This window comes from Salvelinus alpinus, chromosome 20 (assembly GCF_045679555.1).
Source record: "Salvelinus alpinus chromosome 20, SLU_Salpinus.1, whole genome shotgun sequence".
In the NCBI taxonomy this organism is placed as follows: Eukaryota; Metazoa; Chordata; class Actinopteri; order Salmoniformes; family Salmonidae; genus Salvelinus; species Salvelinus alpinus.
The window spans coordinates 1,350,677-1,365,115 of record NC_092105.1 but is presented as its reverse complement, the minus strand read 5'-3'; the positions used below and the strand labels follow the sequence as shown (position 1 = coordinate 1,365,115).

General features: G+C 47.5%; 1 protein-coding gene across 1 annotated transcript in view; it reads right to left on the bottom strand.

Moving 5' to 3' along the window:
• The window catches only part of LOC139546195 (centrosome-associated protein CEP250), a 121,922-nt gene extending 108,852 nt beyond the window's left edge, over window positions 1–13,070 (bottom strand). Inside the window, 2 exon segments of the mRNA XM_071354296.1 lie at window positions 1,636–1,840; window positions 12,907–13,070. Of these exon segments, the coding sequence (XP_071210397.1) occupies window positions 1,636–1,776 (141 nt within the window). The 5' untranslated portion in view covers window positions 1,777–1,840; window positions 12,907–13,070.
• Window positions 13,071–14,439: the final 1,369 nt, after the last annotated feature.

The window sequence follows — 14,439 nt, the reverse complement described above, 5'->3', positions numbered from 1 at the left end:
CCGCAAGACTAGAATACAGTGTTGAGGTCTGGTTCCCAAGACTAGAATACAGTGTTGAGGTCTGGTCCCGCAAGACTAGAACACAGTGTTGAGGTCTGGTTCCGCAAGACTAGAATACAGTGTTGAGGTCTGGTCCAGCAAGACTAGAATACAGTGTTGAGGTCTGGTCCCGCAAGACTAGAATACAGTGTTGAGGTCTGGTCCCGCAAGACTAGAATACAGTGTTGAGGTCTGGTCCCGCAAGACTAGAATACAGTGTTGAGGTCTGGTCCAGCAAGACTAGAATACAGTGTTGAGGTCTGGTCCCGCAAGACTAGAATACAGTGTTGAGGTCTGGTCCCGCAAGACTAGAATACAGTGTTGAGGTCTGGTCCCGCAAGACTAGAATACAGTGTTGAGGTTTGGTCCCGCAAGACTAGAATACAGTGTTGAGGTCTGGTCCCGCAAGACTAGAATACAGTGTTGAGGTCTGGTCCCGCAAGACTAGAATACAGTGTTTACAGTGTTGAGGTCTGGTCCCGCAAGACTAGAATACAGTGTTGAGGTCTGGTCCCGCAAGACTAGAATACAGTGTTGAGGTCTGGTCCCGCAAGACTAGAATACAGTGTTGAGGTCTGGTCCCGCAAGACTAGAATACAGTGTTGAGGTCTGGTTCCCAAGACTAGAATACAGTGTTGAGGTCTGGTCCCGCAAGACTAGAATACAGTGTTGAGGTCTGGTTCCGCAAGACTAGAATACAGTGTTGAGGTCTGGTCCCGCAAGACTAGAATACAGTGTTGCCTGGGGAGGTGGGGACTCACCCTGTCTGTGAGGGCCTGGGGAGGTGGGGACTCACCCTGTCTGTGAGGGCCTGGGGACTCACCCTGTCTGTGAGGGCCTGGGGAGGTGGGGACTCACCCTGTCTGTGAGGGCCTGGGGAGGTGGGGACTCACCCTGTCTGTGAGGGCCTGGGGACTCACCCTGTCTGTGAGGGCCTGGGGAGGTGGGGACTCACCCTGTCTGTGAGGGCCTGGGGAGGTGGGGACTCACCCTGTCTGTGAGGGCCTGGGGAGGTGGGGACTCACCCTGTCTGTGAGGGCCTGGGGAGGTGGGGACTCACCCTGTCTGTGAGGGCCTGGGGAGGTGGGGACTCACCCTGTCTGTGAGGGCCTGGGGAGGTGGGGACTCACCCTGTCTGTGAGGGCCTGGGGAGGTGGGGACTCACCCTGTCTGTGAGGGCCTGGGGAGGTGGGGACTCACCCTGTCTGTGAGGGCCTGGGGACTCACCCTGTCTGTGAGGGCCTGGGGAGGTGGGGACTCACCCTGTCTGTGAGGGCCTGGGGAGGTGGGGACTCACCCTGTCTGTGAGGGCCTGGGGAGGTGGGGACTCACCCTGTCTGTGAGGGCCTGGGGACTCACCCTGTCTGTGAGGGCCTGGGGAGGTGGGGACTCACCCTGTCTGTGAGGGCCTGGGGAGGTGGGGACTCACCCTGTCTGTGAGGGCCTGGGGACTCACCCTGTCTGTGAGGGCCTGGGGAGGTGGGGACTCACCCTGTCTGTGAGGGCCTGGGGAGGTGGGGACTCACCCTGTCTGTGAGGGCCTGGGGAGGTGGGGACTCACCCTGTCTGTGAGGGCCTGGGGAGGTGGGGACTCACCCTGTCTGTGAGGGCCTGGGCACGTGACTCCAGCTCCTGTCTCTCAGCGTGACTCTCAGCCAGCTCATTCTGCAGGCGAGACACCTCCGCCCTCAGCTCCGCCCTTTCCTCCTTCCAGCCATCCAACAGCGCCGACTCCATCCTGGTCCTGGGCACTCAACACGCCCAATCCTGGGCACTCAACACGCCCAAGAGACTCAGGAAGCTGGGGAGGAATTACAAGTCAAACCCCCCTCACATCACTTAGGATGCATCATGGTCCACACACACCAACACAGTCATGAAGAAGGCAAGCGGTACCAATGCACCAAGTCTGGGACCAACAGGACCCTGAACAGCTTCTACCCCCAAGCCTTTAGTCTGCTAAATAGTTAGTTCAATAGTTATCCAAACAGCTACCCGGACTGTCTGCATTGACCCTTTCTGCACCAACTCTTATGACTCATCACATACGCTGCTGCTACTGTTTATTACCTATCCTGTTGCCTAGTCACTTTATTCCTAGTTATTTGTACATATCTACCTCAATTACCTAGTACCCCTGCACATCGACTCAGTACTGGTACCCTGTTTATACAGCCATGTTATCGTTACTCATTGACTCAGTACTGGTACCCTGTTTATACAGCCATGTTATCGTTAATCATTGACTCGGTACTGGTACCGGTACCCTGTTTATACAGCCATGTTATCGTTACTCATTGACTCAGTACTGGTACCCTGTTTATACAGCCATGTTATCGTTACTCATTGACTCAGTACTGGTACCCTGTTTATACAGCCATGTTATCGTTACTCATTGACTCAGTACTGGTACCCTGTTTATACAGCCATGTTATCGTTAATCATTGACTCGGTACTGGTACTGGTACCCTGTTTATACAGCCATGTTATCGTTAATCATTGACTCGGTACCGGTACCCTGTTTATACAGCCATGTTATCGTTACTCATTGACTCAGTACTGGTACTGGTACCCTGTTTATACAGCCATGTTATCGTTAATCATTGACTCGGTACCGGTACCCTGTTTATACAGCCATGTTATCGTTAATCATTGACTCAGTACTGGTACCCTGTTTATACAGCCATGTTATCGTTACTCATTGACTCAGTACTGGTACCCTGTTTATACAGCCATGTTATCGTTAATCATTGACTCGGTACTGGTACCGGTACCCTGTTTATACAGCCATGTTATCGTTAATCATTGACTCGGTACTGGTACTGGTACCCTGTTTATACAGCCATGTTATCGTTACTCATTGACTCGGTACTGGTACCGGTACCCTGTTTATACAGCCATGTTATCGTTACTCATTGACTCGGTACTGGTACTGGTACCCTGTTTATACAGCCATGTTATCGTTACTCATTGACTCGGTACTGGTACCCTGTTTATACAGCCATGTTATCGTTAATCATTGACTCAGTACTGGTACCCTGTTTATACAGCCATGTTATCGTTAATCATTGACTCGGTACTGGTACTGGTACCCTGTGTATACAGCCATGTTATCGTTACTCATTGACTCGGTACTGGTACCCTGTTTATACAGCCATGTTATCGTTAATCATTGACTCGGTACTGGTACTGGTACCCTGTTTATACAGCCATGTTATCGTTACTCATTGACTCGGTACTGGTACCGGTACCCTGTTTATACAGCCATGTTATCGTTAATCATTGACTCAGTACTGGTACCCTGTTTATACAGCCATGTTATCGTTAATCATTGACTCAGTACTGGTACCATGTTTATACAGCCAAGTTATCGTTACTCATTGACTCGGTACTGGTACCCTGTTTATACAGCCATGTTATCGTTAATCATTGACTCGGTACCGGTACCCTGTTTATACAGCCATGTTATCGTTACTCATTGACTCGGTACTGGTACTGGTACCCTGTTTATACAGCCATGTTATCGTTAATCATTGACTCGGTACTGGTACCCTGTTTATACAGCCATGTTATCGTTAATCATTGACTCGGTACTGGTACCCTGTGTATACAGCCATGTTATCGTTAATCATTGACTCGGTACTGGTACTGGTACCCTGTGTATACAGCCATGTTATTGTTACTCATTGACTCGGTACTGGTACCCTGTGTATACAGCCATGTTATCGTTAATCATTGACTCGGTACTGGTACTGGTACCCTGTGTATACAGCCATGTTATCGTTAATCATTGACTCGGTACTGGTACTGGTACCCTGTTTATACAGCCATGTTATCGTTACTCATTGTGTATTTATTATTACGTGTTTTACTATTAAATATTACTATTAGAGGTCGACCGATTAATCGGGAATGGCCGATTAATTAGGGCCGATTTCAAGTTTTCATAACAATCGGTATTTTTGGACACCGATTTGGCCGATTTCTTTTTCTTTTTCTTTTTTTACACCTTTATTTAATCTTTATTTAACGAGGCAAGTCAGTTAAGAACACATTCTTATTTACAATGACGGCCTAGGAACGGTGGGTTAACTGCCTCGTCCAGGGGCAGAATGACAGATTTTTACCTTGTCAGCTCGGGGGATTCAATCTTGCAACCTTACAGTTAACTAGTCCAACGCTCTAACCACCTGATTACATTGCACTCCACGAGGAGCCCGCCTGTTACGCGAATGCAGTAAGAAGCCAAGGTAAGTTGCTAGCTAGCATTAAACTTATCTTATAAAAAACAATCAATCAATCATAATCACTAGTTAACCACACATGGTTGATGTTATTACTAGTTTATCTAGCGTGTCCTGCGTTGCATATAATCGTATCGTTGCTCCAACGTGTACCTAACCATAAACATCACTGCCTTTCTTAAAATCAATACACAGAAGAATATATTTTTAAATCTGCATATTTAGCTAAAAGAAATCCAGGTTAGCAGGCAATATTAACCAGGTGAAATTGTGTCACTTCTCTTGCGTTCATTGCACGCAGAGTCAGGGTATATGCAACAGTTCTGAATTTTACGTAATTATGACATAACATTGAAGGTTGTGCAATGTAACAGGAATATTTAGACTTATGGATGCCACCCGTTAGATAAAATACGGAACGGTTCCGTATTTCACTGAAAGAATAAACGTCTTGTTTTCGAGATGATAGTTTCCAGATTCGACCATATTAATGACCAAAGGCTCGTATTTCTGTGTGTTATTATGTTATAATTAAGTCTATGATTTGATAGAGCAGTCTGACTGAGCGGTGGTAGGCAGCAGCAGGCTCGTAAGCATTCATTCAAACAGCACTTTCCTGCGTTTTGCCAGCAGCTCTTTGTTGTGCGTCAAGCATTGCGCTGTTTATGACTTCAAGCCTATCAACTCCCGAGATTAGGCTAGTGTAACCGATGTGAAGTGGCTAGCTAGTTAGCGGGGTGTGCGCTAATAGCATTTCAAACGTCACTCGCTCTGAGCCTTCTAGTAGTTGTTCCCCTTGCTCTGCATGGGTAACGCTGCTTCGAGGGTGGCTGTTGTCGATGTGTTCCTGGTTCGAGCCCAGGTAGCGGCGAGGAGAGGGACGGAAGCTATACTGTTACACTGGCAATACTAAAGTGCCTATAAGAACATCCAATAGTCAAAGGTATATGAAATACAAATCGTAGAGAGAGAAATAGTCCTATAATCCCTATAATAACTACAACCTAAAACTTCTTATCTGGGAATATTGAAGACTCATGTTAAAAGGAACCACCAGCTTTCAAATGTTCTCATGTTCTGAGCAAGGAACTTAAACATTAGCTTTCTTACATGGCACATATTGCACTTTTACTTTTTTCTCCAACACTTTGTTTTTGCATTATTTAAACCTAATTGAACATGTTTCATTATTTGAGGCTAAATTGATTTTATTGATGTATTATATTAAGTTAAAATAAGTGTTCATTCAGTATTGCTGTAATTGTCATTATTACAAATAAATAAAATTTAAAAAATCGGCCGATTAACTGTTTGTCTCTTACATCTGCAAACAGCCAGCTTGTCTTTTCTTAGCAAGTTGGGCCTAAAACTTGTTAGCCACTAACGCTAATCGCTAGCTAATACATTTTTATTTATTTATATAACCTTTATTTAACTAGGCAAGTGAGTTAAGAACAAATTCTTATTAACAATGACGGCCTAGGAACAGCGGGTTAACTGCCTTGTTCAGGGGAACAGTGGGTTAACTGCCTTGTTCAGGGGAACAGTGGGTTAACTGCCTTGTTCAGGGGAACAGTGGGTTAACTGCCTTGTTCAGGGGAACAGTGGGTTAACTGCCTTGTTCAGGGGAACAGCGGGTTAACTGCCTTGTTCAGGGGAACAGTGGGTTAACTGCCTTGTTCTGGGGAACAGTGGGTTAACTGCCTTGTTCAGGGGAACAGTGGGTTAACTGCCTTGTTCAGGGGAACAGTGGGTTAACTGCCTTGTTCAGGGGAACAGCGGGTTAACTGCCTTGTTCAGGGGCAGAACGACAGATTATTACCTTGTCAGCTCGGGGGATTCGATCTTGCAACCTTTCGGTTAATAGTCCAACGCTCTAACCACTAGGCTACCTGCCGCTCTAAACACTAGGCTACCTGCCGCTCTAACCACTAGGCTACCTGCCGCTCTAACCACTAGGCTACCTGCCGCTCTAACCACTAGGCTACCTGCCGCTCTAAACACTAGGCTACCTGCCGCTCTAACCACTAGGCTACCTGCCGCTCTAACCACTAGGCTACCTGCCGCTCTAACCACTAGGCTACCTGCCGCTCTAAACACTAGGCTACCTGCCGCTCTAACCACTAGGCTACCTGCCGCTCTAACCACTAGGCTACCTGCCGCTCTAACCACTAGGCTACCTGCCGCTCTAACCACTAGGCTACCTGCCGCTCTAACCACTAGGCTACCTGCCGCTCTAACCACTAGGCTACCTGCCGCTCTAACCACTAGGCTACCTGCCGCTCTAACCACTAGGCTACCTGCCGCTCTAACCACTAGGCTACCTGCCGCTCTAACCACTAGGCTACCTGCCGCTCTAACCACTAGGCTACCTGCCGCTCTAACCACTAGGCTACCTGCCGCTCTAAACACTAGGCTACCTGCCTCCCCAACACTCTAGCCACTAGGCTACCTGTCGTTCTAACCACTAGGCTACCTGCCACCCCTCCACTCTAACCACTAGGCTACCTGCCGCCTCTACACTCTAACCACTAGGCTACCTGTCGTTCTAACCACTAGGCTACCTGCCGTCCCTACACTCTAACCACTAGGCTACCTGCCGCCCCTACACTCTAACCACTAGGCTACCTGCCGCCCCTACACTCTAACCACTAGGCTACCTGCCGCCTCAACACTCTAACCACTCGACTACCTGCCGTCCCTACACTCTAACCACTAGGCTACCTGCCGCCTCTACACTCTAACCACTAGACTACCTGCCGTCCCTACACTCTAACCACTAGACTACCTGCCGTCCCTACACTCTAACCACTAGGCTACCTGCCGTCCCTACACTCTAACCACTAGGCAACCTGCCGTCCCTACACTCTAACCACTAGGCTACCTGCCGTCCCTACACTCTAACCACTAGGCTACCTGCCGTCCCTACACTCTAACCACTAGGCTACCTGCCGCCTCTACACTCTAACCACTAGGCTACCTGCCGTCCCTACACTCTAACCACTAGGCTACCTGCCGTCCCTACACTCTAACCACTAGGCTACCTGCCACCTCTACACTCTAACCACTAGGCTACCTGCCACCTCTACACTCTAACCACTAGGCTACCTGCCACCTCTACACTCTAACCACTAGGCTACCTGCCACCTCTACACTCTAACCACTAGGCTACATGCCACCTCTACGCTCTAACCACTAGGCTCCCTGCCGTCCCTACGCTCTAACCACTAGGCTACCTGCCGTCCCTACGCTCTAACCACTAGGCTACCTGCCGCCTCTAAGCTCTTACCACTCGACTACCTGCCGTCCCTACACTCTAACCACTAGGCTACCTGCCGCCTCTACACTCTAACCACTAGACTACCTGCCGTCCCTACACTCTAACCACTAGACTACCTGCCGTCCCTACACTCTAACCACTAGGCTACCTGCCGTCCCTACACTCTAACCACTAGGCTACATGCCGACCCTACACTCTAACCACTAGGCTACCTGCCGACCCTACACTCTAACCACTAGGCTACCTGCCGTCCCTACACTCTAACCACTAGACTACCTGCCGTCCCTACACTCTAACCACTAGGCTACCTGCCGTCCCTACACTCTAACCACTAGGCTACCTGCCACCTCTACACTCTAACCACTAGACTACCTGCCGTCCCTACACTCTAACCACTAGGCTACCTGCCGCCTCTACACTCTAACCACTAGGCTACCTGCCGTCCCTACACTCTAACCACTAGGCTACCTGCCACCTCTACACTCTAACCACTAGGCAACCTGCCGTCCCTACACTCTAACCACTAGGCTACATGCCACCTCTACGCTCTAACCACTAGATTACCTGCCGTCCCTACACTCTAACCACTAGACTACCTGCCGTCCCTACACTCTAACCACTAGGCTACCTGCCGTCCCTACACTCTAACCACTAGGCTACCTGCCGACCCTACACTCTAACCACTAGGCTACCTGCCGCCTCTACACTCTAACCACTAGGCTACCTGCCGTCCCTACACTCTAACCACTAGGCTACCTGCCGCCTCTACACTCTAACCACTAGGCTACCTGCCGTCCCTACACTCTAACCACTAGGCTACCTGCCACCTCTACACTCTAACCACTAGACTACCTGCCGTCCCTACACTCTAACCACTAGGCTACCTGCCGCCTCTACACTCTAACCACTAGGCTACCTGCCGCCCCTACACTCTAACCACTAGGCTACCTGCCACCTCTACACTCTAACCACTAGGCTACCTGCCACCTCTACACTCTAACCACTAGGCTACCTGCCGCCTCTACACTCTAACCACTAGGCTACCTGCCGCCCCTACACTCTAACCACTAGGCTACCTGCCACCTCTACACTCTAACCACTAGGCTACCTGCCGCCTCTACACTCTAACCACTAGGCTACCTGCCGTCCCTACACTCTAACCACTAGGCTACCTGCCGACCCTACACTCTAACCACTAGACTACCTGCCGTCCCTACACTCTAACCACTAGGCTACCTGCCGTCCCTACACTCTAACCACTAGGCTACCTGCCACCTCTACACTCTAACCACTAGACTACCTGCCGTCCCTACACTCTAACCACTAGGCTACCTGCCGCCTCTACACTCTAACCACTAGGCTACCTGCCGTCCCTACACTCTAACCACTAGGCTACCTGCCACCTCTACACTCTAACCACTAGACTACCTGCCGTCCCTACACTCTAACCACTAGGCTACCTGCCGCCTCTACACTCTAACCACTAGGCTACCTGCCGCCCCTACACTCTAACCACTAGGCTACCTGCCACCTCTACACTCTAACCACTAGGCTACCTGCCACCTCTACACTCTAACCACTAGGCTACCTGCCGCCTCTACACTCTAACCACTAGACTACCTGCCGTCCCTACACTCTAACCACTAGACTACCTGCCGTCCCTACACTCTAACCACTAGGCTACCTGCCGTCCCTACACTCTAACCACTAGGCTACCTGCCGACCCTACACTCTAACCACTAGGCTACCTGCCGCCTCTACACTCTAACCACTAGGCTACCTGCCGCCTCTACACTCTAACCACTAGGCTACCTGCCGTCCCTACACTCTAACCACTAGGCTACCTGCCGACCCTACACTCTAACCACTAGACTACCTGCCGTCCCTACACTCTAACCACTAGGCTACCTGCCGTCCCTACACTCTAACCACTAGGCTACCTGCCACCTCTACACTCTAACCACTAGACTACCTGCCGTCCCTACACTCTAACCACTAGGCTACCTGCCGCCTCTACACTCTAACCACTAGGCTACCTGCCGTCCCTACACTCTAACCACTAGGCTACCTGCCACCTCTACACTCTAACCACTAGACTACCTGCCGTCCCTACACTCTAACCACTAGGCTACCTGCCGCCTCTACACTCTAACCACTAGGCTACCTGCCGCCCCTACACTCTAACCACTAGGCTACCTGCCACCTCTACACTCTAACCACTAGGCTACCTGCCACCTCTACACTCTAACCACTAGGCTACCTGCCGCCTCTACACTCTAACCACTAGGCTACCTGCCACCTCTACACTCTAACCACTAGGCTACCTGCCGCCTCTACACTCTAACCACTAGGCTACCTGCCACCTCTACACTCTAACCACTAGGCTACCTGCCGTCCCTACACTCTAACCACTAGACTACCTGCCACCTCTACACTCTAACCACTAGGCTACCTGCCGTCCCTACACTCTAACCACTAGACTACCTGCCACCTCTACACTCTAACCACTAGACTACCTGCCGTCCCTACACTCTAACCACTAGGCTACCTGCCGCCTCTACACTCTAACCACTAGGCTACCTGCCGTCCCTACACTCTAACCACTAGACTACCTCTACACTCTAACCACTAGGCTACCTGCCACCTCTACACTCTAACCACTAGGCTACCTGCCGCCTCTACACTCTAACCACTAGGCTACCTGCCACCTCTACACTCTAACCACTAGGCTACCTGCCACCTCTACACTCTAACCACTAGGCTACCTGCCACCTCTACACTCTAACCACTAGGCTACCTGCCGTCCCTACACTCTAACCACTAGACTACCTGCCACCTCTACACTCTAACCACTAGGCTACCTGCTAGTAAGAGAAAACGTAATTAGCGATACAGTGCCTTTGGAAAGTATGCAGTCTTTTTACACATTTTCTTACGTTACAGACTTATCCTAAAATTGATTTTTTAAATAAATCCACCGCTATCTACACACAATACCCCATAATGACAAAGCGAAAACAGGTTTATAGACATTTTTGCAAATGTATTAAAAATAAAAAACAGAAATATCTTATTTACATAAGTATTCAGACCCTTTGCTATGAGACTTGAAATTGAGCTCAGGTGCTTCCTGTTTCCGTTGATCATCTGAGATGTTTCTACAACTTGATTGGAGTCCACCTGTGGTAACTTCAATTAATTGGACATGATTTAGAAAGGAACACAACTGTCTATATAAAGGTCCCACAGTTGACAGTGCATGTCAGAGCAAAAACCAAGCCATGAGGTCGAAGGAAATGTCCATAGAGCTCCGAGACAGAATTGTGTCGAGGCACAGATCTGGGGAAGGGCACCAAAAAATGTCTGCAGCATTGAAGGTCCCCAAGAAAACTGTGGCCTCCATCATTGTTTTATTGAAGAAGTTTGGAACCACCAAGACTCTTCCTAGAGCTGGCCGCCCGGCCAAACTGAGCAATCTGGGGAGAAGGGCTTTGGACAGGGAGGTGACCAAGAACCCAATGGTCACTCTGACAGAGCTCCAGAGCGCTCAGGACCTCAGACTGAGGTGAAGGTTCACCTTCCAACAAGACATCAACCCTAAGCACACAGCCAAGACAACACAGGAGTGGCTTCGGGACAAGTCTCTGAATGTCCTTGAGTGGTCCAGCCAGAGCCCGGACTTGAACCCGATCGAACATCTGTGGAGAGACCTGAAAATAGCTGTGCAGCAACGCTCCCCATCCAACCTGACAGAGCTTGAGATGATCTGCAGAGAAGAATGGGAGAAACTCCCCAAATACCGGTGTGCCAAGCTTGTAGCATCATACCCAAGAAGACTGGAGGCTGTAATCGCTGCCAAAGGTGCTTTAACAAAGTACTGAGTAAAAGGTCTGAATACTTATGTTAATGTGATTTTTGGGGGGTAATAAATTAGCACAAATTTCTCATAACCTGTTTTTGTGGGGTAGTGTGTGTAGATTGAGGGAAAAAACTATTTAATCAATTTTAGAATTAAGGCCGTAACCTAATAAAATGTGAGAAAAGTGAAGGGGTCTGACTACTTTCCAAATGGACTGTACAGCCTGATAATACCAGTGATGTTGTCAACCTAAATCAAAGAGGAACACGCTAAGCAAGAATATGTTAACTACATGAAGTAGCTAAGTGAAAACATGCAATGTAGCCAAAGATTATAGGGTCCCCTAGGAAACACTTGTAAACACTGTGGTTCCTACCCTGTCACAATAACTCCTCCCTGGCATTTTCATTTGTTGTCATGTCAAATTATATTCAAAGTGCCCACTATTATATTCTAACTATAGAATTAAAATAATCTGCAATAAACTGCAATTCCAACATGTGTTTAAAAATAAGGCCTAGATTGTTTTGCCCATGTCGTGCAGCCCTACGTGGCAGGGTGGAAATGATCTCAGATGAGTGCATGAAATGCAGAAATTGATTTAAATGCTGAAAATAATTTTGTGTGGAAGTTTAATTGAACAGTATATAACAATCAGAATGGAAAAAGACTCATTGAAATCATTTCGAATGTACAGTCAGTATGTGTTGCCACCATACAGTCACGCACTACTCATAAAGAACATTTTTAACTTGTATTATTCAAAAACATAGAATACCGTATAACCGTCTGATAAAAAACACACGATATGATATTTTGGACATATCGTCCAGCCCTAATTTGATTTGAAGTGGGTCAGGTCACGTGGACAGTGAGTAAAACTCCGATACATTGTGAGCCTCCTTTATTCGGCAATCCATAATGTTACAGAAGTTCTTGTTAGAGATATCAGTTCAGCAGAACCACAACGATAAACCGCGAAACATTGAACCAGGCAGAGCCCCCTAGACCCAGAGTTGGTTAGTAGCGAAGATACAGTAGATGGCTAGCTTTAAAAGCTCAACCATGACCCACATTTTTTTTATTTATTTTTAATCCTTTATTTAACTAGGCAAGTCAGTTAAGAACAAACTATTATTTACAATGACGGCCTGCCCCGGTCAAACCCGGCGGCGCTATGGGACTCCCAATCACAGCCGGATGTGATGCAGCCAGGATTCGAACCAGGGACTGCAGTGACGCCTCTTGCACTGAGATGCAGTGTCTTCGCCACTCGGGAGCCCATAAGAAGATCAGTAGCATAGCAAGGTAGTTTTGACATTGGAGAGATGAGCTCCTCATAATCAGCTTGCAAAGTAACGTTAGCGTTAGTTGGCTAGCTAGCTAGCGCTAGTTTACAGTGAGATGAATCATACTCTAAACTAGTTAGCTAGCATCATCTAAATGAGCTAACAATCAAGATAGCAAGTAGACAGCTTTCCTACCTTTAAAAGCAGATCCTTCGAAACATACTGTGAATGTAAACAAATGCTTTCTGTAACCTTAAAAAAAAAACGAATGAAACATATGCATGATATTTATTAAATTCCTTTTGATGAACCTAAACACTTCATCACAAAAGGATTCAAACCTGTAAACTTTACCTCTAACATGAAAACAGAGGAACCATGCAGACGCTGCAATGTAGAAAGAAAAAAGAGAATCACTTCATACGCAGACAGCGCCACCGTGTGGCCGGAGGAGTAGTCTCCTCTAGGTTAGTGGATGGTGAGCATGTGGCAGTGTTTTTACAACTAATGCCGGTTTGCCTGAGGCTGATGCCGTGCAGGTGTTTGTACACATGCATATACACACACTCTCATTCAAATAAACACATACAAGAACACACACACATATATATCTCCCTCTCTAACTTTAAGCATCAGCTGTCAGAGCAGCTTACCGATCACTGTACCTGTACACAGCCAGTCTGTAAATAGCACACCCAACTACCTCATCCCCATATTGTTACTTACCCCCTTGCTCTTTTGCGCACCAGTATTTCTACTTGCACATCATCATCTGCACATCTATCACTCCAGTATTAATGCTAAATTGTAATTATTTTCTTCTCTGTGGCCTACTTATTGCCTTACCTCCCTACTCTTCTACATTTGTACACACTATATATATTTTCTTTTCTTTTCTTTTGTGTTATTGACTGTACGTTTGTTTATGTGTAACTCTGTGTTGTTGTTTTCACACTGCTTTTCTTTATCTTGGCCAGTTGTAAATGAGAACTTGTTCTCAACTGGCCGACCTGGTTAAATAAAGGTGAAATAAAACATAAATAGACATTTAAGTGAATGAGTTTCTACCTACTCAGGGGGTCATATTGAATTTGACGATGTAACAAGTAAAATCAAGAGAATTCCTGCAAGTATCGAAACAGTGTAGCGTTTCACTGCCCACAGTCATTGAAAAGGTGATTATTTTTGTAAAATGACTAACAATAGCTAGGCTTCCTTTAATTTATGGCTACGACTTAACGTCATTTCTAGACAGGTTTTCAATGTGTGCATTGCAACACTGTAGCGTTTGACAGCACACACTTGAAAATGTGTTATTCTTTTTAGATATTACAGTATAACTATATTACAGTATAACTATATTAGTATAACTATATTACAGTATAACTATATTACAGTATAACTTTTAATTTCATGGCTACGAGATGCTGTCATTTTATTGACCTGTTGGTCGAGTTCAACATATTACACTTTAATCTCAAGTTGTTCAACTATCTCATATAGTCTCGGAGTCTGAGCTTGCAGAGTTAGGCGCAGCAGTAATATCTGACCTATTAGCTGCTTGCTTTTGACACATCCACAAAACTCCCGAGTGGCGCAGCGGTCTAAGGCACTGCATCTCAGTTCTAGAGGCGTCACTACAGACCTTGGTTTGATTCCAGGCTGTATCACAACCGTCAGTGATTGAGAGTCCCATAGGGCAGCGCTCAATTGGCCCAGCGGTCCTGG